Source organism: Leuciscus leuciscus, assembly GCF_965113295.1.
Source record: "Leuciscus leuciscus genome assembly, chromosome: 4".
NCBI lineage: Eukaryota > Metazoa > Chordata > Actinopteri > Cypriniformes > Leuciscidae > Leuciscus > Leuciscus leuciscus.
Genome location: NC_138728.1, coordinates 22172624 through 22198095, shown reverse-complemented (window position 1 = coordinate 22198095; position 25472 = coordinate 22172624). Strand labels below are relative to the sequence as shown.

Sequence of the window (25472 nt, the reverse complement as noted above, 5' to 3'; positions counted from 1 at the left end):
TTTTTTGTTGTTTTTTTTAAAACCATTAAAGACGACAATAAATCATCTGCAAAACATGGCATAGACCACTTTGTAGCGGCATTTCTTCCACTTCTTAATAGTTATTTTATACATTTAACATGGATATAGCAAGTTATTGATAACATTATCGTTATTATACTTAATTGTCCTGAACATATGTACACAGGATGAGTATGAGATAGGGGATCCCCCAAATGAGTTGCTGGATCGGATTTCGGATGTGTGAAATAACACTATTTCAAAATAGTCCTGTTTTTACTGTATTTTTGATCAAATAAATGCAGCCTTGGTGAGCATAAGAGACTTCTTTCAAAAAAAATTACATTATTTCAGTCTTTTGACCAGTAGTTACATATTCTGTGTGCTTTGGTAGGGTGTTGCTAGCGTTTTCTGGATGGTTGCTTATTGCTCTAGACAAAATAGCCCACCACCAAATCAAGATTTCACCTTTCTTTTACTCCATATTTGTGTTATGGACTTAAATAAATCCTCAAATTTTGGCAGGCAAAAAACTGTCTCCCAGACAGTGAATCCCAAAACCTTATATTAAAAGGACATGGGAAATCAAACAAGATATGGTCAGGCCATCTCCAGCACCATGGCTAATAGATTGAGTCGGATCACTGTGGTCAAAAACAATCAAACCTATCATAACATAATGGGAAAAACACGTGTAAGTAAACGTCCTCAAAGAGTAATGGAGATATACATCTTTACTCTTCTCTTTTCATGTACTCTCTTTGTCTTCTCCATATAAGGCAACTTCCTGCCTATTCACTGTCTTCATCTATCTAGCAGTCTGATCGTGTATTAAATTTCTATTGTGAGCATATTCTTATTTCCAAGCCAGTTTAGACATTGAAAAATGGAAGTGCTGCAACAGAACAATGAAACATCCAGCTGATCGGGATGTTGGGCATGGTCATTGATCACAGAACTCATGCTTGCACATCGGAATATAGCCCACAATGAAACTTATTCTGCCAAGATACCATCTGATTGTCAAGTCATCTTTATTTATATAGCGCTTGTATAGCACTTCAAAGCAGTTTCACATTAATAAACAAGGTAATCTTCATCAAACATCAGACAAATTCAAATTCTGCTGTAAAAAAGCTCTAAAAAGACAATAGTGTGATTGTTTATCTGAGGCCAGTTCAGGGTTGATTCAGTACAGGTCAATAGTTTTGTAAAGTAAATCAATTATGAAATGAGTTAAATTAATTTATAAGCTGCTCTACAGAAGACAATCGTAATTCACTTGGAGTCAGTTCAATGTTGATTCACTTCAGTTCAATAAGAGTCGATGTTGCAAAATCTATCAATTACGAAACAAAGTTGATTCAGCAATAAATTCCTGTACTGTTCTGTATAAAGACTATCCTGTAAAGCAGTGGCTCTCAATCTTTTTTATGGGCCAGCACCCCCCTATCCCTTATCTAGGTCCCTTTCCGTAGTAAATGCGGTCTAATTGTTTTCTCTAAATAGCAGTGTTGGGTATTATTCTGTGTTTATTAAAATTAGGCCTATTATTATATTTACACCATTCAAATGGTAGGGGTCACTTATATTCTTGGTGATCTTGAGCTTTCTTTAAAATTCTATCTGACATACCCTGTTGCCCCTAAGCTTAAAGAGACTTGTTACAAAATCCTGTTTAGGATATATCCAAAGTGCATTTTTTACAGAAAAGTTTTCAGTTTGTTCTTACCTTCTTGAAACTCTTAAAAAGCTTATTTTTTTATTTTTTATCTTCACATTTTGGATGGATGTTTTTAATTGTCTTTCAGTGAAAAATAATCATAATTATCCCCTAGTTTTAGAATATATCCCATTTTTGAAGAATGTGTTGAATCCCCAGTTTAGTGCTGACCTGAATTATTTCATAATCTGATTTTCCCCCCACTTTCAATTCTTTTACTTCGACGAAAGGTTAGATTTTAGCGAATTCTTTGAATGAAAGATCAAAAGGATAAACAATGCAGATTTATTTTTACAGCCATCTTTGATCATATTTACCAGGGTGGCCAATAATTCTAACCACAAATGTATATAAGGTGTCAAAATAATAATGAATAATCCATTTCTAACAAACCCCTTGGCATTTCTTCGAAATCATTATGATGGTAAGAGCAGTGGGTTAAAGTTTAATAAAAGGTGTTTCACCACAGCATGTAATCATGAGAACAGAAAGTGGAAATGGACATATCTTGAAGGTGGTTATGGTGTTCTATAAAATCCTATAAAAAGTGCCTGCGGCTCTTTTGAAAAGCAGGCAGATAATTAAAGCATAGGATCGCTCTACGGTGAGGAAATTGGCAGGCCGCTTAGGGCCTGGTGGAGACGGAAATGTAAAAGAAATCAATGTAGCTTGATCTGTCACAATGACTTCACAGAACCAGACACTTTATTTTCTGACTCAGAGCAAGAGACAGAGAACCAAGTTCAAAATGCAGCGAGAAATAAAGCGGTCTTCATTGTAAAATTCAACATTGCACTACAGGCAAAGGCTTGACAAAAATTAACCATGACAAAATGCATGGGGTTACGCATGAAAGTACATCTGCATGCACGTCACACAGCCAAAGGACACAAAAAGACCTCACACACACACAGACATACTGGTGTTATAATGTCAAGTTTTCAGTCTGTAAAGTTGTTCTCAGTGGAAAGGAATGGCTTCTTTGCTCTTTAGCTTACCTGACAGCACGGCACAGTGCAAAGCCCACGAGTGAAATTTCTGAGACAATAAAACCGAAGGTCTTTCTATAGCGCTGACATTTAAAATTATATACGTGCACATACCAGTATCATTAGCCACTATGTGCTATTTCAGTCAAACTCTACAGCACTTTCACAAAGTACCTTTATTTTCTCAAGCCTTACTCCATATGTAATGCTAATTCATGAAATATTATAATTGCATAAACAATGATGCTGGAAAGTTGTTCAGTTGTGATTTATTGCTGTTTTGCAAAGTCAAGCATAGTCAGGCAGTCAATATGCGTATAAAAACACCATGTAGCTCAGGCCCTGTCCACACGGAGACGCATTTCGCTGTATACGTATATATTTTTTATCGTATTGGCGTTTCGTCCACACGAATCCGGCGTTTTCGGAGACTGAAACCGCTATTTTTTGAAACCGGGTCCCAAGGTGGATAAATCTGAAAACGCCGCCCTTGCGTTTTCGTGTGTACGGCCAATCCGTATATTTTGTGAAACGATGATGTCATCACACCAAGTGTCAACTAGTCAGACACCGTTAAGTCACAGCAACTACATTTATGGTTTTTCATATTGTTCAACAAAGTTCTTGATTAAAAAAGAAAAAAGAAAAAAGAAAAGAAAAAAGAAAAAAGAAAAAAGAAGCTACTGTGCCTAATATTATTATTGTTGTATACAGCGCGCAAGGTTTATGCGCATGCTTTAAGTCTTCTTCTCCGTTTTTAGTGTATGTCTGTGGCAGAATTACAGCGCCACATACTGGTCTGGCATGTATACTACATCGTTTTGAGTCGGTTTCAGTGGTTTCGTGTGTACACCGATATTTCTTGAGATGACGCTGTGTTTACGGAATTTTTTTTTTGAACGGGAAAAAAAAAAATCGGATAGGGAAAGCTCTGGCTTCGTGTGGATGTGGCCTCATTGTGCACTGTTTTTGGGTTGGAAAAGATACCTCAAATTAGGTGGTTAATTGAAGGGAGGACTATCAAACCTATTTTTGCCTGGTAGATAAAACCCACCACAACAACAACAAAACAAACTTAAATTTAAGGATGGACCAGAACCATATTTAGTGGCCAGAAATGCATAGACTTGAGCCATTTTGACTTGAGCCAGTAAGTAACAACCAATATTTAGTGGCCAGAAATTCATTGACTTGAGCCACTTTTGACTTGAGTCAGTAAGTAACAACCAAGAAATGCCCTGGAAACCACCCACAACAAGCTGGGACTGTGGCAGTCAGATTTGTATGAACAATCACCAGAAACTTACTGTTGCCCTAACTTTACTCATACTAAAAAAAGATAAGAAAAAAGTGTTCATAATGTCATGCTCATGCTTTTAATTTAGTCCAGTTTTTTTTATTTGTTTGCATAATTTGCAAGTGCTCAATTACCAAAAAATAATTAGTTGCAGTCCTAATTAACAGCACATATCACCAAACAGAATGTACAAACAAGTGGGACAGATTTACAATGAGCTCACACCGCACACTTCTCATCAAACTATGTTCATGCCATCTGGCTGCCCTCTCTATTCAGCTTTACAGGCAACCTGTCACAGGTACAATCTCTATGTAACAATAACAATTAATAATAATTAGTACACACACACACACTTTCCCATTTTACTAAGCTGTATTTATATATATAAAAAAAATAAAAAAAATCTAAGAATATCGTAATTTTCTGGAAAAAGACTGTACATAAACAACATGACATGCTCGCCAAGTTGAGCCAAATACTGCTCATAGGGGGGCACTACAGCTGAAAAACCCTGCTCAAATTGCTTTGCAACCGATTGATCAAACAAGTTGAAATTAAATATGGGTCTTCTTTGGTGCAAACCAGGGGCGAAGTGAATATCAAGCAACTCAGAATGGACCAAATAAACTTTATTTTTCTCTGAAAGTACTATTCAGTTAGAGAAGTTGCAAGACTTTCTGATGCATTTCAGAACTCTAGACCGGTAAATGATGCAATTCTTCCTCTTTCCCTCTGCACATTCATTACTGACATTATTCCCGCAAATGTCTCTCAAAGGCATAACAAAAAAGCAGGTGTTTTGTAGGCGTGACCTCAGCACCTGAACAGTGCATCTGTATCCGAACATCTGGGTGTGCACGAACACAAGCGGGAAGGGACGGACAGCTCACAGCTGCGAGGTCAGAAGACCTTCGGCCTCTCTCTTTGATGTTCCGGGGCGGCTTCCTGCGGGGAACGCCTGTCATGTCGGTGGGCCGCTGTGGGCCCTGACAAACATGCCCTAGCTGTACCCTGACTGAGCAGAGCCATATGGCGACGGAGGCAGAACGAACACGTCCCGTGAACAAAGGTGTCGGAGCATCATGCGTCAGCAGCGCCACGTATACCCTGATCACTTCACTGCAGGTCTGGGCTCAGACCTTCCCAGCAGCCGCATGTTTTAAACCCCCAGCCTCATTAGTGCTGGAAAAGGTAACCTCTGTTCGGGACAGGAGAGTGACCAAGCATGCTACGTGCCTTAGCATAGCGGCGAAGAAAAGAGTGCAAAAAGGGTTCGCCTGATTGATTTACATTCCCAACTTTATTACAGGGGAGAATATGATGTAAAACACCACGACAGTGCCAGATCTAAGAGCAGCCTGATTAAGGTCGACATGTGCCGTCCTTACAAGGGGGAAATTTGGAAATAATGCGACAGTAATCCAGGCAGCCTGATGAAGATGAGCATGGCAGAAACCCAACTCTCTGGCGACCAGCAATTACACCCTCCCTTCTCTGACACGTCTTTTATATATGGAAACGGCAACCCAAACTGAGTGAGGGCTGTTCAGAGGACAAGATAAAGGAATGCTGGTAAGAGAGAGCCGTCGTACATTAAAAAATGCAAGGATATGTGCACTTTGACCTTGCTGTATTAACTTCCAACTGAAATTCTGAGGCCTTGTTGTTTTTCATTAGGAAAAAGACACAACAAAACTTTCCCCTCAGCTGGCCGCAGAGTATCCCCCTTTGGAAAGCAGTGAGAAACCAATAGCTTTTCTGTTGTGACCCTATTTTCTTGGCATGTTGTCCCTGTTGGCCCAGATGGCAAGAATTAAAACATACTATTGCTATTTGCGTCTTGTCCTACCGAGTCGAACCCAATGATTTATGCTGTGAACACATCACACTGACCCATAAGACTAAATCAAGAGAAGTGATTATCTGATGTGGACAAGAAATCCCCACCCAATTGACTCGATCAAATTAGGTTTGATCAGACTAGATTAACTAAAATGAAGGAGTAATGGGAAATGTGAAAGAGGTGTTTGGCATCTAAACTTCACTCACAAAAAGCACATTTCTGTTTGAGCAGCTGTTTGGGCAAGAAACAAAAACTTATATTGATATTTAGACCAACAACATGCTTGGGAGTGTGATGTTGCTTTTATCCAACAGTTGAAAAAAAAAACAGAACTCAATATTCTGTAATTTACATTTTAGAAAATACTGCCAGTTATATTACCAATTTTTGCCAATTAAACCAATGTTTAAAACGCCAAAGACGCCATGGCACACGATCATTTCTATGTTAATCCAAGGTTCTGTCTAAACCATCTGTGACTGTGATATGATACAAGTGATAGGGGATTCTATTTTTGGAATGGTTTCTATTTCTACGACATTATGGATGACAGTTCAGGCACCGACTGTGTTTTGTATACTATTAAAAATGGTTTAATTTGAGTATGTGTAAAGCAACAATGGATCATTTAACTCAGATCTTGAAAATAACAAAAGAAACATGAACGTTCAGACTGTGAACTCACTATGTAAACAAACAAGTGTATTCCAAGACAAAGATTGTATGGGATGGATTGTGATTAATTTTGTTGCGTCTCTTATAGCCATGTCATGTCTAATGTGGACAGACAAATTGCTTATTGCTGAACTCTAATTGCATCATAATTGGTTAGGACACAATGTGACGGTCCTTTTCCAAATCAATACATTTGCGAATAACCAACACAATCTCACAGAAATGTTTATTTTTAGTATTTTACATTTTGGCAAATAAGTGCAATTCGTCCAGTCTCATTTGCACATTTTCATACGATCTGCTCAGTGACAGTTCTGTTTAGGGGTGGACCATCCCAATTACTTTTTCTAAAAGAAAACCGTTTGTTTGATATGAAATCATGAGATTGAGATACCTAGAAATTTGTTGGAAATAGTTTTTTTTATATATATTTTTTTTATATATTATTAATGGGGCAGATAATTCTACAATTGTGGTATCCCAATGATGATGTTTATACTTTTGAGTATATAATGTTAAATAACACACTGTGTTATTAACATATTATTAAATTGTGTTATATTATACACCTAGTGTATATGCACTAAATGGTAGGCCATGACTACAATAAAAAATTAAATAACCTGCCCTCACAAAAAATAGTCACAGAGGACTCGGGTCCATCAGGATCACTAACGGCATCCTTCAGAATTACTCACAAAGCAGAAGTTATTGTTTAGCTAAAAAAAAAAAAAAAAAAAAAAAAAAAAAAGGCAGGCGTCATATGCATGAATCCCAAATATCAATTGTTCCCTTTCATTGGTTTCTTTCCAAGGCACTTCCAAACCCCATTTAAATGTCTAATAGAAGACATTATCTGTAATCAAGAGTGGCTAAACACAATACATGTGACAGGCGAAAAGCTCTGGAGCTTGACAATGTGAAGGTTACTCAAGAACAAGCCCGAGTACAAACACTTCAACTGATATTGCTCAATCACCAGGCTCATTAAACCATGTTAATGTGCTTGTCTCGATGAAATACATCACATTTCCTGATTCAGAAGTGCTAGACTGATGAAAACTAGAGGAACATCTAGTTTTGGCAGGTGGTATACTTTGTTTTTCAGAAGAGACAGATGTAGATACAAAACATCTGCCTAAAGGTAGTTGTCCACGTGTTTGGAAAAAGGATAATTTCTTTAGTAGAAAAGCAAAAAAATGTGTAATCTGCTACTTACAGTATTTCACTCTGATGGGTTTCATAAATAACAGAATAAATCAAATTGGAAAAGACAAGAAAGCTTTTGTTACAGCAAAATTATAGAATTGAGCAGGCAATCAAAACAAAAGTGGAAGAAAGAACAAGCAATTCTATATAAAGCCTACAAACTGACGAGAGTGAAACACAAAGTCTCTCTCTCGATTTCCCACATAGACACAAAGTGAGTGTGGTGAATACATCAACAATATGCTCTGACTGCAGTCTTTCTCTCAGAAATTAAAGCAATCATTGGATCTAATGCAGGCTGAGGAGATAGAGGCCTTGTGCGGGAGGAGAGGAGAGGGCTTCCTGTCTCCGAGAAATGGGCATTGAATTCTGATTACGGCCACCTAATAGAAAGTAATGAGAGAGGCTTATGCTCCAATGCCTTTTGCTTTCCTGGCCAGAGCAGCGAGCGCTCTCTACTAAAGGCCAAAGCACTGGTGCACTGATTGGGGCTGACACTGCAGCTTGGGGGGGAGAGAGGAGAGAGAGAGAGAGAGAGAGAGAGAGAGAGAGAGAGAGAGAGAGAGAGAGAGAGAGAGAGAGAGAGAGAGAGAGAGAGAGAGAGAGAGAGAGAGGAGAAACGGGCAGAAAAAAAGAAAATATATGGAGGGTACGCACCATCAATCCGGCTGACCAGCTCCTCCAGTGCCTTCACTTTCCTCTGAATACCAGGCTGAGCGAAGGTGTAGTTGTCCTTGAGGGAAAAGAGAGTAATATAAGAAACGTAAAACTCTACACATATTTGCTCAATGAAACACATGATGTAAACACAAACATCATGGGGGGGGGGTACATGCTACATGCCTTTGCATTTACAACAGTTAAATCGAGTCTGATTCTGTGACGAAACTTGTTTTGCATGTTTAGTTTTACTTAATTCCATTGTTACTGGTTACAACAGTACAACCAAGTAACAACAATGTTAATTTGTTAGGAGTTCCTTATGATAATGTTACAAGTATTGCCAGTATGCCAACTCTACTTAAGTTTACACAGATGCCATAAACTTGAAATGAATAACACCAACGTAAAATAAAACTCACAATGATTAACTTTTCAAGTCTAACACTGGCATAAAATAATTCAAGTAACACTGGTGTAAACTAATAATGAATAACATTGTCGTAAACACGTTACAAATAACACTATCACTTATTAGATGTTTATGATGGTATACTCTTGATAGGCTACAGTTCTTTTTGCTGTACTGGGAAATGTATAATTTCTAGAGGTTCTAGATTCAACATGCACAATATTTCTACTGTAAAAAATAGCTGGTAAACGTAATAGTTACATAATACATTGGAACTGGCTAGAGGGGGACGAGTAAACAATGTGGAGATGCGAACACAATGACACAATGGATACAGCACACACCGCAAACACCCCATACATATGCACATGTATGCATAAATGCATGCACCACTGCCCATCCACACTGGGAAGGAAACTGTGTGCTGGCAGAGTTTAACTGCGTGCTGGGAATAGTGATCCCTATAATTAAGTGATAATATTCATCAAGGTCCTGTGGCCCACAGTGCAGCTTAATTACCACATTCATTTCAACCTACGTTAAAAGACCCTTCTTGACCAGACAGCTACTTAAGAGACCCCCACCCACCTCTATCTCTCCCCAAGCCTCAGTGGGATTCCCTTTGCGCTCCCACTGGAGGAAACCTAGACTAGCTATACTGCTCATAGAAATTGAGCACAAGTTCAGCTGTCGAGAGCCAGCGTTAAACAAGCTGTAGGTTAGGGATGATAAATTGGGTGGTTAGCTATGCGGAGATTGTCAGCCATGGATATAATCAACAGAAGTTGCAGAGCCATCATTCACACCAATAAAACTGCTGATGTGAAGGAGGTATGCGTACAAGGAAAATAACAGACTGTGGACGTATGCATTGTATGTGAGAGGGATAGTCAACCGTAAACGGGTCCAAAGATACCTGCTGTGAAAACTCCCCCCTAAACCAAACTGTGTGAGGAAAAGATGTAGCATGCGACAGATCAAGTTAATGACTTGGAAGGTCATATAAATGTGTGTGTAGGACAGAGTACAGCAAAAAAACAACAAAAAAAACAACAACAACAACAACAGGTTTTAGGATAGTCTAGCACTTTTGCTTTCAACCTTCACTGACTACATTTTTAATCTGTCTTACACATTTACTGGAATGCATGGAAAGAAAGAAGCTGCTCCTAATTTTTAGATGAAGTTTAACATCAAAATCACTGCCATGATGACCATGAGAATGTATAACTTCATTGGAAAAATGGAGAGATGACAGTTTCAGTCACAATAAAAGTTGACACCTTATCAAGCGGTCCGAGTTATATCATACTTAATAGGGACACCCTCATACAAACTTTTGAAACTTAAGTACATTTAGTGGCAAAGAAGATTCGTAATTGTATAGAATCTACATTCAAATGGTGGCTACCCTTTTCATTTGCAATAAATTGCACTTATATCAGTATTATCTGGCTTTTTACTCCAGTCAACTTTCATTGGATCAACCTCAAGTGGCTCTTTTGAGGGATCCAAAATTTGGCAAGAGGTAATGACTGTAGGAGAGTTAATTATACACTTTGGACAATAACCTAATTGCTTGCCAAATAGCATTGTCCCTTGTGCTTTGGCAACCCCAACAAGTGCAAATACCCAGGACTGAACAAAGAGAAGGATTTTCGTAATCAGTCTTCAACTTGCAAAGGTGGACAGACAGATATTCTGCACTATGCGAGTAGGTCTATGGCTCCCATCTTTGATGAGACTTCAGAGAGTCAGGATACTTTAATGTAGCCTGGGAGCAGCTGAGGCGGCAAACACCCGCGAGGGGAGAGAAGTCATTAACCGATAAACAATTTCAGCTGTCCTTCAGGCTCAGATGTGCAGCCTCTGCGCTCCAGAGGTGCCTTAGATGAATACATGAATAGCTGGATCCCGAGCATTAAAAAAGCCACCTCCTCTTTGCAGTGACCTCGAAACAGGACTTTAAAGGGGCAACACAATGAGGCGGCACTGAAACAGATGGGGCGTCGGCGGCAGAGTCCGTGCTTGGCCTACTTTCACAGGTCTACACCTAATCTTCAGCTGGAGCACTGACCCTGGAGGATGCTTGTGGCTCAGTGAACATTAACGCTCCATGCCGGGCTAATCTATCTCTGCAGGAGTCCCTGAGAGTTAGGGCAAACCGGCCCTGTTGTGGGGGAATGAGTGGGAATCACGTTTGCGCTACAGTCACAATCAGGCCAGATCTAAGAACAAGGGCATCTCGTGGGCAAAGTCTTGCCTCCAACTCTTGCATACCTACCAGGTGCTAAGTGTATGTTAACAGTCAAAATTGATTCAGTAACAACACTCCATTGGGATACGAACACGGGACTATCAGTTTAATGTTGTTTCTACACTATTTTAAAACCACATAAACTGATGACAATGCTGTGTCCAAAATAAATTTTTCTGGAAGGTTTAGCAAGTGAAAGAAAATATATCTGCTCCTCATCCAAAGCGATCAGGAAGTATTCAGAAAATGTAACACTTGACAGGAAGTATCATGCTATGTCATGTCACAAACAGAACAGGTAGTTTACACTGTAGCTGAAGAGTGAACATTATAGTTTCATAACATTTGTGAGGAGTCACCAGACAATATGCTCTTAATAGCTTTCTTTGTGGAACTTGAGGACTTTATGATATCATTTGATTCTAAACTTCCACAGTCTCTCTCTCTGTTGTTTATTGTTTATGCTTCCAATGAGATGTTGGTGCTTGCAGAGCTCCCCTGCATGACACTGCAGAAATAAAAACCAAGTAACGGGGCTCATGGATACGACTCCTTCCTTGTTTATGCTAACAAGGCAAAACTGACTCCAACAACACTCCAATGGGATATACAGCGACCAGTTTAATTTAGTTGTTTTTCTGTTGCTTTAACTCTGTGAGATTACACTGGAGACAACATCTGATAAGAAACCCATTGGATGGCAGGAACTAAACAAGTTAAATGCCTCTTTCTCTTGCTCCTTGTATGTCATGTTCTGGAGACACATGGATGCAATGCAATTAACTCTGAGGCAGGAAGAGTGGGTCAGTCTTAAGCATGCATTAAGCCTGCCCAGAGACCTCTGTAATTATGTCTGCATTATTAAAGCACCCATGCCTTAATGAAGAGCAGGTGCTCTTACACACTGAACCATGGGAGCTGTAAATAATCCAGTATCCATAGTAATATCATTAACCAGCTCTGAACCAAGTTTAGAGGACCCTGAAATCTTGAAAAGGACAACTAGGAAGGGTTTGACTTGGACCACTATAAAATGCTGTGACAGGAATTTTATACTGTCCTAACTGTATATCACTCACCTTCAGTGGATTACTAATCTCCCTTTGACACTTCCTACAAAGGGACTGATTTCTCCGCTGGGTGAAAAAGAATAAAGCCACAGACTGAACAAAAAAGGTGATCTGAAATCAAAAGAAGGTGACTTTTTTGTAAATAAGTGAATAACTGTAAATCTGAAGAGATGAAAGCCAGTCCTTTGATAAGAAGTGTTGAACAGATCCGCTTGATGCAAACAGCAGGCCTGCTGAAAGGATTTGGAGCTGTGATGATGACCCATGATAACCCGAGCACATAATAAGACCTCAGCTTTGTGTTATTCATGGAGAGGAGAGGGCTTTTACACTCTCTCTGTGGCTGCTGGTGCCTTTCCATTAGTCTAAGCAGCCCTCTTTTCCTCTCTGAATCGCTCCTGCTTTTCCAGGCAAAGCTGGATCAGAAATAACCCAGCAATGCAGAGTATGAACATCCAGGATCATGAGCTTATCTTCTGAACCTTTCCTTGTCTGCATTCAATGCTTCCCTGGTTCACTCTTTTAAATAAACTATACTCTTCTTTTCTATGTCAGTCACAGAGTCTTAGAAGAAGAGATCACTGAAAAATGAAAATTCTGCAATTGTTTTTTTTTCCACCCTTGTCTTCCCCCCTTCCCCTGTGGAGTACAAAAGGGCAATCTGAAGACTTTTCACTACAGAATGCAAGCTCCAAAATGGATAAAAATGACACCATGTACGTATAATATATGTTCCATAATATAGGTGCTATATTCAAAGTATTCTGAAGAAATACAATTACTTACAGATTTCAAAACACATTCTTGATTAAACAAATTTGACTTGGTGCCAATATTCTGTTACAAGACAAGCAAGAACTAATGGCATTTTTGCATTAATGATGTCAAACCTGATGCATTGCATCAAGGCACTTAGCTTTGATCTGAAAAGGGAATGCAGATAAGATTTAAGAGCTTTGATAGAGGGAATTTCAGTATGTTTTTCACACTGAGTTATGGCACGGAATCAGACAACGTGAGATCGTAAGCCATATAGACTACTTCTATGGTCCTTTTTGGAGCCTGACAACTGTGCCCACTATGGAAAAGAGCTGAGAAAAGAAAATGGGGTTGGAACGATGTGAAGATGAATGATTGGCAGAATCATCATGTTTTGTTGCTTAACGTCTGTTGTCTCTCTCCAGTGAATTCCATGGCATAGCCTTTACATTATCTTGATAGACAAAAAGAGACACTTGAGAATGTATTCGCACAATGCACATCATATTCATGTTTTTGTGGCCAGGGGCTGATGGATTTGCCTTTTAAAGATATGGTTCATGAGTTTAGTGCATTCAGATGTGCATGCTTAGAGGAGAGTTAATGAGGGAGGTTATGTGGCAGGCATAATATGAGCGACAGGCTGCACTATCAGACATCTGACTGTGGGGCTCAGTGAGGTGAGACGGAGGCATACGGCTGTCAGTAAAAGAGGGACAGGAGAGAGTGGCAGCCAAGCAGAAAACTCAAGCTTTTCCAGCTGCCACTTCCTCAAGAGTGGCTGATTGAATATAATTGGCATGGGGGCAGGAGAATAACTCAGCCTTCTAAAAACAAAAGAGCGGCCCCTGCTGCAACCCTCGCAAAAAACACTGATACACACGTGGAATAAAATAATGCTTCTGTTGAACACATTATCCTACATTTGCTGAAACAAAACTTTAAACAATAGCCCCCTCTTGGTTAAACAACAGTTCAGAATATAGCCTGACTGTGCATAGGGTCATGCCGGCCCAGGGGGAAACAAGTAAAATTACACGCTGGCCCAGTACTTTGTTCTTCACAGAGAGAGAAAAAGAGTGTGAAAAATTAAAATAGAAAAAAGATTGAGGGACAAGTCTGAGTGTCTCAAGAGTGCTCTTGAGATGGTGTTGGTAGCTGTCTGACTGCTATGTTGTAGCTTTGCTGGTCTCAGCATGCAAGAGTGAAGGACATCTCAAACCCTTTGCTCTGAGAGGCGCCCAGCTGATAAGGATGAAAGAGGGCCGCTTCATCTGTATTCTCTCTCAACCCATTGGGTCCTCCAGAAAATTCACACTTACAAAAAATAAAACCTAGGACGCATTTCCGGCAAGAGGTCTGACATGCAGCGTAGACTCTTCAAAGATCATGTGTTGAAGGCTAGAACTTGACTTGACATACACATCCAAGATCAAGAATTAATCAATGCTAAATGTGTAAAAGATGGAAGTAAAGGCTGGCAGGCAACTGTCTGAGCATGTGTCAATGCAATCTGCAGAGCCGCACTTCCAGTCAATAAACTGTTCCAATGAAGCAGAGGAGCAATTGGCCAAATCAAATTGTTAAGGCCTCAGGCCCCATTTACTTTTTTTGCCACCATTGAATGCAAATATTTATCTGATTATCACAAAACAAGCTCCACAGGCAATTAATTTGTCCTGGCTGTTTAACCACATTCAAGGGTGGGGGGGATAACAGACGAGAGAGATAATAAAATGGACATATTACCTACAGGCCTGATTTCTGGTAAATACAACCAGGACTGTTTGCCTCCAGTCTATCAGAGTCTATCGGGGTGGTAGTGGCGCAGTGGATAAGACACATGCCTTTGGTGTGAGAGACCTGGGTTCGAATCCACTGTGAGACACCAATGTGTCCCTGAGCAAGACACTTAACCCCTAGTTGCTCCAGAGGCGTGCGACCTCTGACATATATAGCAATTGTAAGTCGCTTTGGATAAAAAGCGTCAGCTAAATGAATAAATGTAAATGTAAATGTAATGTAAATGTCTCTGTGGCTTATGTGAAACATTGAATGCCATTGATTTTAATACAACAAGGGGTCTCCTAATCACGGGAACTGAGACAAAATATAACAACATTTGCTTCTCTTTAGTAAATGAATGATTAACAAGTCCCTTTCTCCCTTTAACCAATTTCACACATTCCATTTCTGCATTTGACACCAACCCCCACGAGCTACAATGTGCAAAATGGTTGCAAATGGTTCCCTTCCTTTTTCTTTTAAGTTGGCATACAGAGAGAGAAAAGGGAGGTAGAGAAAGGGGGGAAAGCCAGAGAGGGAAAAATAGGCTAAATAAGCAAGAGGTTCATTAATATCACTGAAGGTGCATTTTACTGACAAAGGGTCTCGTGAGGCACCTATTTATTTAGGAAATTAATAAAAGCGAGCATTTGCCCCAGTGCAAATGCCACTTTCTGTCCACAGCAGCAGTTCTGAGCAAGCCCCATTCCCCTACCGCTGTTCCTCTGACCTTGGTTCTAATTGCACGGAAGATCCCCAGGAGAACGTGTTTCCCCCTAATGGTTTATAAACAATTTTAAAGGGGCTCCACTTCTCTACAACCTTAATTAGTTTATGGTCCTCTGGCTCACACCCCTAAACCCCCTCCTATCCCGCTGCTGACAGAGGAACCAGTAGGGGGTCTAATAGTGGTGTATTAACCTTACCGAGCAGGACAATTTACGGGCTACTGCACTTGTTTAACTTCTCCCCAGTAAAGTACACATAATAAAGTGAACAATACAGTTATAAACTAGCCAAAAAAACATGTATCTCAAGGGGCACACAATTTACAATGTCATGTACACAGTAATATTAACATTTACTGAATATTGTAACGTCGAAAAAATGACTTTTACAAACTGTATAACATTATAGAGTTATAAAATCCTCAATATTGATCAGATGATGATGATTAGTGTTTTATGATATAAATGTTCTGGTTAAAAATGTGTTTATGTCGGGAGAACAAATGTAAACTTTGACTAACTGTAGGACTGACTTAGGAGATAAAGCAGCACATAACTCAATCACGGAAGCTACGATAAATATGTAATGCCAAGTAAGTAATCATGTTGATTAGAACTTCTCCACATTGAAAAAAAAATGTGCCCTAAGCTAAGCTATCTTTAAGATGTGATTATATTTATTGAATAATTTGGCCAAGAGAATCCACTTAAGAGGATCGTGACAAAAGGTTGGTGGCAGATGCTTCCAGATGTCTCAAACGGGTTAAGAAGTGTGAAATGTTTGCAGGAAGGAGACAAAGAAACGTGAATAGAGCACTTTGCAGAATCTCATACATTTAACCACTTGGCTACACCAACTGATGTACAGTACATGCAAAAATTTCTGAAGTTCTCCAATTAAAACAATTTCTGTTCTTCAAGTCAGCATGTGAGACAGCATTAGACTGCTTTATATACATGAGTCAAAAAATAATCTGGATTTAACATATGGCTGATACGAGGCAGTTCAGAAATGATCTGATGCTTTAATCTTACGAGTATGATTTTTATATGTGCGAGCAGTAGTACAAAAAAACAAACAAAAAAAACATAGAAGCAGCTGGAAGCCACGAACAGTGTGGTGCAAGAAGCCAAGAAGCGCTGATCAGAGAAAAAAAAAGGAAGGGTAAAGTCAAGCAAGGCATCGGCAGCAGCAACTGTGAAACGGATCACAGCAGAGCTGTTCACATGAGCTCAATAATCTGCCTCCATCACACTCTCAAGCCTGTAAATATAAACGCACGTGTGCCACTCTCAAGTTTTTTTCCGTCACCTCTTATCTGGCTTATGCCTCTTATTTGGCTTATCTCCATCATGCATTAGCTTTTCCAGAAAGGAAAACAGATTCTTACATATTCTTGTCACTTACCTCCACTTTCACTACACATTAAAGGTATTTATTTGGTATATATTATATTGTATATTCTATAAAACCTTTAATGTCTGATGTTAACTGTAAGTAGTTACTTTGGGCTTGGTATAGTGTATTAAGCCATAAGTCATGAAAGGACAAGATCTGTGACCGGACTTCAAATTAATTCTATATTAATGTGCCAAGATACTACGAACTAGTTATGCTACAGAAGTTCTGGTCTGTTAACTTGGTTTACAAACAACATAGTGCTGATATTTTGTATTCCTCAGCTTGCCTGTGTTTGCTACATATAATTCCATAGTTCACAGTATCAAAGAGTTTTTTCAAACTAGAATGATTTTCTTTCTTTTGTGGAACACAAAACAAGGTATTTTGGATAAAGGTTCAACTGTTTTTGTTCAAAATGTCAAAACCATACTGGTCCCCATTGACTTTAATTGCACGGACAAAACAGGGATTTTCATGTTCCACGGAAGAAAGTAAATTTTGAAAGTTTGGAGTGTCTAAAATGTCATTTAATACATTTAGGTGCGTAGGAAAAATTCATGCTACAGCAGGTTTTTGGGTAGTCAAGTAACATTCTTAGATTCTTTGTACACAATTCACAATTACGCCCAATGGAAACGTCTATTTTGCCAAAATTCCAATATATTGCAAAAAAGTGTTTTACGCTCCCATAAGGTGGTTTTTCAGGCAATTAAAAAAAAGTATATTTTGCAAAACTGCAATGGATTTTTTTTGGGGGGGGATTTACAGGTCACCAGGCGTTCGTAAAAGTCAATCATTCTTTAAAGGCGGTGCGGTATGTTTGGACAGAAAACGAGACTTTACTCGTCTTATTAAACAAATTAAAGGAATACTGTATTCTAAACAACAAAGAAATGCCACAATTTATCAAGACCTTGAAGCAGACAGGAGAGAGAAACACCCAGAAACACCTCATACAAGGCTGCTCCCAAGAATAAGGGCTTTCCTTGCCATTAATGCTTGGATAACACGCCTACGTCTCCTACAATTAAACATAATGGCTAGGGCGGTGGCTGTGACATACATAGACCGGCCAGCATCTGTCGCCATGATTTTTGGAATAACTTATCGCGCGAGAAAAAAAAAAGTTTTAGTCGCATAACATTGGTTAATGGGAACACCGTCACTTCGTATAGGTTTTTATAGACATTTTTAAAATAATCTCAAAAGTTTTACACAAATCTGTAATGGAAACCTGCTTCAAACTGATCAAAAGTAAAAGCAAATACATTGTTACAAATAAAACATCTATTTCGAATAATTGCTGGCAAAAAAAAATAAAACAAAAAACAGTTTCATGAGAACCAAATCATCATACAAAAACTGTTTTAGGCAGGTTGCACTTGCCATTGTACTGTTTTCTGAATATCGGCATGGCTGTGATTTGGTCATAGATACAAGGCCAAAGATCTCACAAGCACATATTATATGGGTTACTGTACAACTTCTAGAGTTGGCTTACATACTGTTTTACTAATATCTGTTCAACCTCTACAAATAAAACTATGGAAAAGTGGTAGTTTTGTGTCACATATACATATTGTATAAATTATGCCTATAATCACACAGACACTGGACCCAGATCAAGCAATCTGTCCAACACTTTGTAGTCTGACATATGGTCGCCAGTGTCAAAGCACGGACGTTGTGCCAGTATGTGTCAGCAGAGAAATATGGCCAACCTGTGCAAGAACCTCTATGTTCAAGTGAGCATCTGGTCACAGTAAACTGATCTTAGATTTGAGTTGCTGTACAAGAAAGCATATGAGGAACATGAGTGAGCGGTCACCGCGTCTTATAACAGCTGTCTATCTGCCAGTGTTTTCCCTTGAGTCCAGCTGTCATCTGTCACACACTGGCTTTAAAGCTGAAGTGTGTCATTTCTGCACCACTAGTGTCACAAAACGGAACTGCTAAAATAAAGACTGCTTTCAAATAGGTCTCTTGAATACTCCTCATCTGTCATTGGTCAGGCAAACAGACAGTCACCGTCCCAAACTCGCACCATTGACTGAGTGTCCAAATTCATATGAATTTCATTCCTCCATTGAAGAAAAAACAAACATATTGAAGAATGTAGTGTTTGCTTGCTTGCTTCATAAGTTCATAATCGCAAAACTTTGAAAAAAGTAGTATTCAATAGTTTTCCCAGTGGGATTTAAATAAATAAACTTCTCAGAACAGACTTTTATCTTTTACATTTCATTGGCGAAATGGTTTCCAAAACATCACTTCGCCCAAAGCTCCACAGTCAGAAGGTCATGTGTCGACTATTAACCTACACACAACACATTCAACACCACAGCGTTCACCGTGAGAGGCGAGTAAATTACGTTCTTGTTGACAGGAAGTCTCAGATCCACTCTATCTCCGACAAGCCTTGTCTCCTTCTCTACACCATGACTGACTGGAGTCCAAAGGTCTCCTCCTTCAGTTACTGCTCAATGTGTGTGTTTACACATCAGCTGTCCTCCTAAATGTCCTACACTAGGTGATGATGTGTATTATGGTCTGCTGTAGCCTTAAGATGCAGTCTGTTCTACCTCGTCTTACCACTATTAAGGTTATGATTCCAACTTGTCATCCATCATCTTTTCACTATCTCCAACATTTGCAAGTGATTGTCGCATTTCACCCACTAGTGCAGAGGTGTCCAATCCTGCTCCTAGAGGACCACTGTCCTGCAAAGTTTAGCTCCAACCCCAATTAAAGATACCTGAACCGGCTAATCAAGGTCTTACTAGGCATTCTAGAAACTTCCAGGCAGGAGTGTTGAGGCAAGCGGGAGCTAAACTCTACAGGACAGTGGCCCTCCAGGACCAAGTTTGTACACCCCTGCCCTAGTGTAATTTATTTAGCCTTCTTAGTTTTTTGTTAGCCTCTGCTTATTCACTATGGCAAAATGAATGAACAATGAATGTATCAATCTCTCATATCTGCGAGGGGTGGGGGAAAAAAACGATTCACATATGAATCGTGATTCTTTCTTCCGCCGATTTGAAACGATTCACAAATTTCAAAAATCTATTTTCTAAATGTTTAATAATGTGAGGTCGTTTCAAAGGCGGCGACATTACAGCCCCCACCACACAGTTTAGAGAGTGCACAGGCTTGCAACAGAGGAAGCTTCATTCATAAAGCTTATACTTGACAACAGCAGTTCTTATCAATATCTTAACAAATAGAAAATAGCCTTAAATAATGTTTAGTCGAGCACACGTCAAGCTTTTCTTGTGACCTTTTCCAGGTACAGGCTACTTTAGTTTTTACAGGTTGAACGTTGAAGCACGTTCAACGTGGACACGCAAGCGGTTTTCTGTGGTAACGAACAAATACCCACCTATAAAAGAGAATGAACATGTCCTACATATGAGGGTAAAGTAATAAATATTGAGAATGCTATGGCCTGTATTATATATGTCTAACCCAAAATGATCGGCCACTGATCAGGGCTGCGTTTCCCCAAAGCATCGTAAGCTTAAATTGATCGTAGAACGATTACCACCAATAAATTTAGGCTTAAAACGCAAACACAAACCAGATCCAGATGATAGTCACTTCCTTTCATAGATTGGTACACTCATTTTAATGATGCAAAAGCTGAAGTCGAAGTCGAAAATGAACACTAAGCGACAGCGGGCTAAATTAATGCAGTTTTGAGGTGTGTATAATTGGTCTATAACAACTAAACTAAACAACTCCCGCTCGATTGGGACTAGCAGTAGCTGCTGTTCATTTCTCTGCTAACCGATTCTCGATTTTGAATCGAATTTCAATTCAATATATTTTAAATCTATCCATATATCGAATTGAGAATCGATTTTGAATCGAATCGCGGCATTCCAAAAGATTCCCACCCCTAATATCTGCAAACTCCGGACTGGCGAAAAAGGTGACGGAGGCTGAAACCGGTTGTGAGGAAGGAGGGAGAGATCAACTTTAGAAATACAAATAATACTCATTAATACTCTTTAAATTCTTCTAAAAGAAGAAAATGATTGGAATCAGCAGTTGAAATTGTGATATTACAATAGAACTAGATGTTGTTTAGCAATGTAGTTTTGAAAAACACCAATGCCTATGGTAACATCCCAAACTGTAAAAGGACTATAAATTGAAACTATTGAAAATAAAAATAAAAATAAATAATAATAATAATATTAAGAAAAGGGATGAGTCAAAATTATAGAAAATAATTATGATAACATTTTTGTTTGAACGTTTCTGTACTGAAAAATACAGTGGTGACCCCGGTTTCTCCTTCACACAAAGCAGTGCTGCTCTTACAAACACAACACATATTACACATTAGATGGAGATAGGACGAAGAGAAAATGTCATCAAAACTTTCCTTAAGGCAGTCAGCACATTCATATAACAAACTCATTAACAACTCTGAACAATTCACCGGCCGAGCGAGTCCGATTTAATCTGGTAACGCGGGCGAAATTGTGAAAATGTTTTGTGACTGTTTTTGATCACATATATAATTTTCCTGACCGCTGCTAGTGACAACTGTTTGAATTATAGTCTCATATTTAAGTAAATGCATTTAAATGCTGTGGTTTGCGTGTGGATGAGAGCATCGTTTCGAAAAGAAATGCAGGCTGTGGTGGTCCTTCAGGATGACCGTGTTGATTTGCAATACGAGACGAATAGACACAAACTCCCGCAGTCCTGAGGCAGAAGCTGCTTTGTGGTGTCCTGGCCTGAGGGTTGGACATCACAGATAATGGCTTCTGCAGTGAGCTGCCTGCTTTAACACCCATTTCTCATTTCCCCTCTTCAGGGCTGAGAATACAGATGGATTTGCTCCTAATGGATCCACACGTGTACACACAGCAACCAGCTGAGCTAGCAAGGGACAAACAACACAGTCATTTTTCCAGGGGCTTAAGGTCTTCCTATTAATAAGTCATAACCCTTCAAGCAAGCATTTAGTTTGACTTTAAAGAGAACAGACTGCAGAGGAGGACAACCACTGGCTCATAGCTGCATGATCACATAAAACTAGGGCTGTGCAATTAATTGAATTTCGATTTCAATTTCGATTTTGGCTCCCAACGATCACCAAAATAGTACAATCGAGTAAAAACAAATATTTTGCCATGTTCTGTTTTCCAAGAACACTCTTATTTTGTCTTGTGTTCTGAATGGCACGCGCACCCGCACATCCGCCCCTCCCGAAGCCATGAACTCTCTCAGCTCGAATGTTGACTGATAAGACTTAAAGAGAAGTGAAAATGATCAACTTTAGTTACGATGCAATGCTGGCCCAACTGTGCAAGTGACAATTCCATCATGTCCCGACTCCTAAACGCCAGAGTTTAGTTTCGACGCTTGCCTTGTCCAACCCATTTTGAGAGACAGAGAGAGAGAGAAGACGCAGCACCGCTGAACACTCACGTGGTTTGTGAAATTGCATCTTGGAGAAAGTTTTAAAACGACTGATCCACGACTGTGGATTAATTTAGGCTACTCATACAATCTACTTGCTAAAGTGAATCAATGTTTGCGGGGGAATTTTCCAGGGGGAAAGTGGTAGACCTGCGGGAATTATTAAAATATTTATTGAAGTATTATCTGTTATATTATTTATTTTATTTGTTCAAAAAGTACAATAAATGTTTAAATTTAGATTTTTTAAGAATTGTTGAAATGTGTCTTTTTAATAAATGCAACACGTTCCCAAAGTCATCTGAAATAATCGTGTTACATAATCGTGATTTCAATACTGACCAAAATAATCGTGATTATATATTTTTTTCCATAATCGAGCAGCCCTACATAAAACCATCCCAAATATCCAACTTCAACTTAAATCTACATCTGAATATGAACTCTGGTACTTTCTGCTAAACAAACCAGCCTTGATTTCATTATCCTGTTCATGACTCATTATTTTAAATGAATGTTCTGGGTTCAATGCAAGAAAAAAAAAAGAAAAAAAAAAGAAGAAAAAACACTATTCAAAAACATGTTTACACACTTATAATAGTCTATGGTGACAGCCACAAAACTAAAAATAATAAAACACTATCCCCTGGTTTCACAGGCAAGGCTTAAGACTAAGATGCATGTTTGAGCAGTCTTAACTTAGCAACTTGCACTGATATCTCAAAATATGTGAGTGACATTGTTTTGTCTCAAGATGCACACCAGTATTATTTTTTTTCTTTGGCCTAATCCTGGCTTAATCTAAGCCTTCTCTGTGAAACGAGGCCTAAATGTGCAAACAAGATAGTAGTACGATACAGTCACAGATACTATTAAAATCCCCCGTGGCGAAAATCAATATTTTAATGGTGTTTATACGTCTATGTGGTGTTTTTAATATGCTGTAAGACAAAACATGTGTAAATTCATAATTCAACACCATTACTGAGTATTTTCTCCTTAAAACTGCAGTGAACCAAAGAGAGTCTCAAAAACACGTCACAAACTACCTTGTAACCAATCAGTTCAACGTGTGATCGTCAACGAGTGGATCTCTGAGCTGGTGTGAGTGAGTGGAGGCGGGGCTAATTTGCATATTCCAAACCACGTATACTAAATGACGAGAGAGTGTAGAGTTACATTCAAGCTGTTTAAAGGCACGAAGAGAAAAAAATAAATAGTTTAAATATGTCATTTTGATGATCAAAGATGAGTTTTAAGGGATACAAATTTTTACTACAGGGGGACTTTAAAATAGATCAAACTACATGTATTATGTCCAGTGTTTCCCCTACAATGTATTAAGCAGATGTACAAAACACTGAAACATGGCGACCGGCGGCGCTGCTAATGTGATGGCTCTGAATCCACTTGTTGACAAGGAAAGAGCAAATGGAAATATTTTTGATTAGGCTAATGTCACGTTGCCATAAGGGGCCGTTACTTCACATTCACATGCAAATATTTAAAATGTGGGCGCGCGGCTAGCGCGCTCATATAGAAGCGACGCGATGCGGCGCGCTCGTTTTCTCAGGCGCACCTCTCTTCATGGTTCATGCGAGTGTGTGTCGGCGCACTGCGCTCTCTGCTCAATGTTCCGCTCCGTCTTTGCGCTGCGCGTTCTGCTCCTTAACGGCCCAAACGCTCCAATCATGTTGGCTACCGATCACGCACTGGAAAAGCAAAGTCCGCTCAAATAACGTGAAATTTCACAGTAGTAAAATTCTGTTTAGACTAGCTGGTATAGCCATGCTGGGCAACAATGGTAAAATTACCTGCTCTGATCACATGCTCTGGTAATAATAGCTTTGTATGACTATACTTTATTTTGATAATTAGTCAGTTGCATAGAACTGGATGAAGAATAATATATTGGTGTTTTATATTTTAATATAGGGCTATTTTCTGTCTAATTTGTGTGGACATTTTTCTTTTCCCCTTTTTTGTGTGTTTTTTAATTTAATTAGTGATTCTACATTTAAATATGGATGATTACAAGTTTGGGGGAAATGCGATTAATTACAGCAAATTGTGCGATTAATACGTTTTTTTGTTGTTGTTGTTGATTCCCAGCCGTAATATATATATATATATATATATTTTTTTTTTTACATATTGCCCGTTTCTTACATGTGAGCCCCTGCCCCTGATGAACTCTTTGCACATCCCTGGAGGTTAGTGAAGTAAAATAGGCTATGCAAGCTAGTCACCTTTTAAACTAATGAAAAGTTTCATTTGGATTTTAATGTTCAAAATGTCTACAGGATAAAATAAATGAAAGTACTGGTTACATGATGATGTATCTAAGTGCTAAAGTGTGTTACAGAAAAAAAGATCAGTAGTGCAGGTAAGGTGGAAAGAGTTTCATTTTTCCACTATCAATTTCTACCTTACAGCTGAAAATTAACACAAAAGAAAAACAAATAACAATAATCCTGTCCTAACGTACGTTTGTGACGTACGTGCTGCAATAATCATGCCTTCTGTTGATGGTATGTCAAATTTGTATGTCTCAAAATGTCCATTTCTATCCACAAAACTTGCCAGAAATCATGGTTTAAGGGGTAATAAAAAAATAAAAAATCTTCCGGGGGTGCATGCCCCCGGACCCCCCGCGAGCGGCTTGGTAACAACCTCCGGCACGTAACAGCACCGCTGCTGGAAAAATGTATAGGGGAAACACTGATGTCTGTAGAACCAGAACATTAACCACCAATTTATATAACTTCTCAGTTCAAATAAGACAACATTTTGCACAGAGCAATTAATATGAATTATATTTCTATTTTAATATTAATTATATTTCCACACCTGCCCTGTAACAGTAATGCATATGCATTACTGTAAATGCAAATTGTGTGTTTTTACAAACTGAGGAACCATTTTCTGTGGTTATCAGCAGCACAACACAAACATTGTACATAGAGCTGCATTTAGCCAGAAATATTATTTTAATGAAGGTTGACGTATAAACAAAACCCTCTAGAATGTACATCATAAAGCGCAATCTCAAATAATCAAGCAATACAATAGCAATGATATCGCTCTCTATTGTCAAACACAGGTGGGAAATACAATACTTGTAATTAACAACTTTTTCTACCCTGTGCCTCAAAACGCAAGTGCTCTCCTGAGACCCGAACACAATTACGCACGGCTGAGACTATAAAAATCACGCTAAAACT

General features: G+C 39.0%; 1 protein-coding gene and 1 long non-coding RNA gene across 4 annotated transcripts in view; both read right to left on the bottom strand.

Moving 5' to 3' along the window:
- tbc1d22a (TBC1 domain family, member 22a) overlaps nt 1-25472 on the bottom strand; it is a 164145-nt gene that overhangs the window by 61376 nt on the left and 77297 nt on the right. For all 3 annotated transcript variants that reach the window (XM_082167422.1, XM_082167424.1, XM_082167423.1), the window contains one exon: nt 8397-8472. In XM_082167422.1, the coding sequence (XP_082023548.1) occupies nt 8397-8472 (76 nt within the window). The remainder of the gene's footprint in view (nt 1-8396; nt 8473-25472) is intronic.
- LOC309497228 lies at nt 1755-8389 on the bottom strand. Its single transcript, XR_014205452.1, has 2 exons — nt 3665-8389; nt 1755-3046 (listed from the first exon to the last, which is right to left on the bottom strand). It is a non-coding gene; the product is annotated as an uncharacterized lncRNA (long non-coding RNA).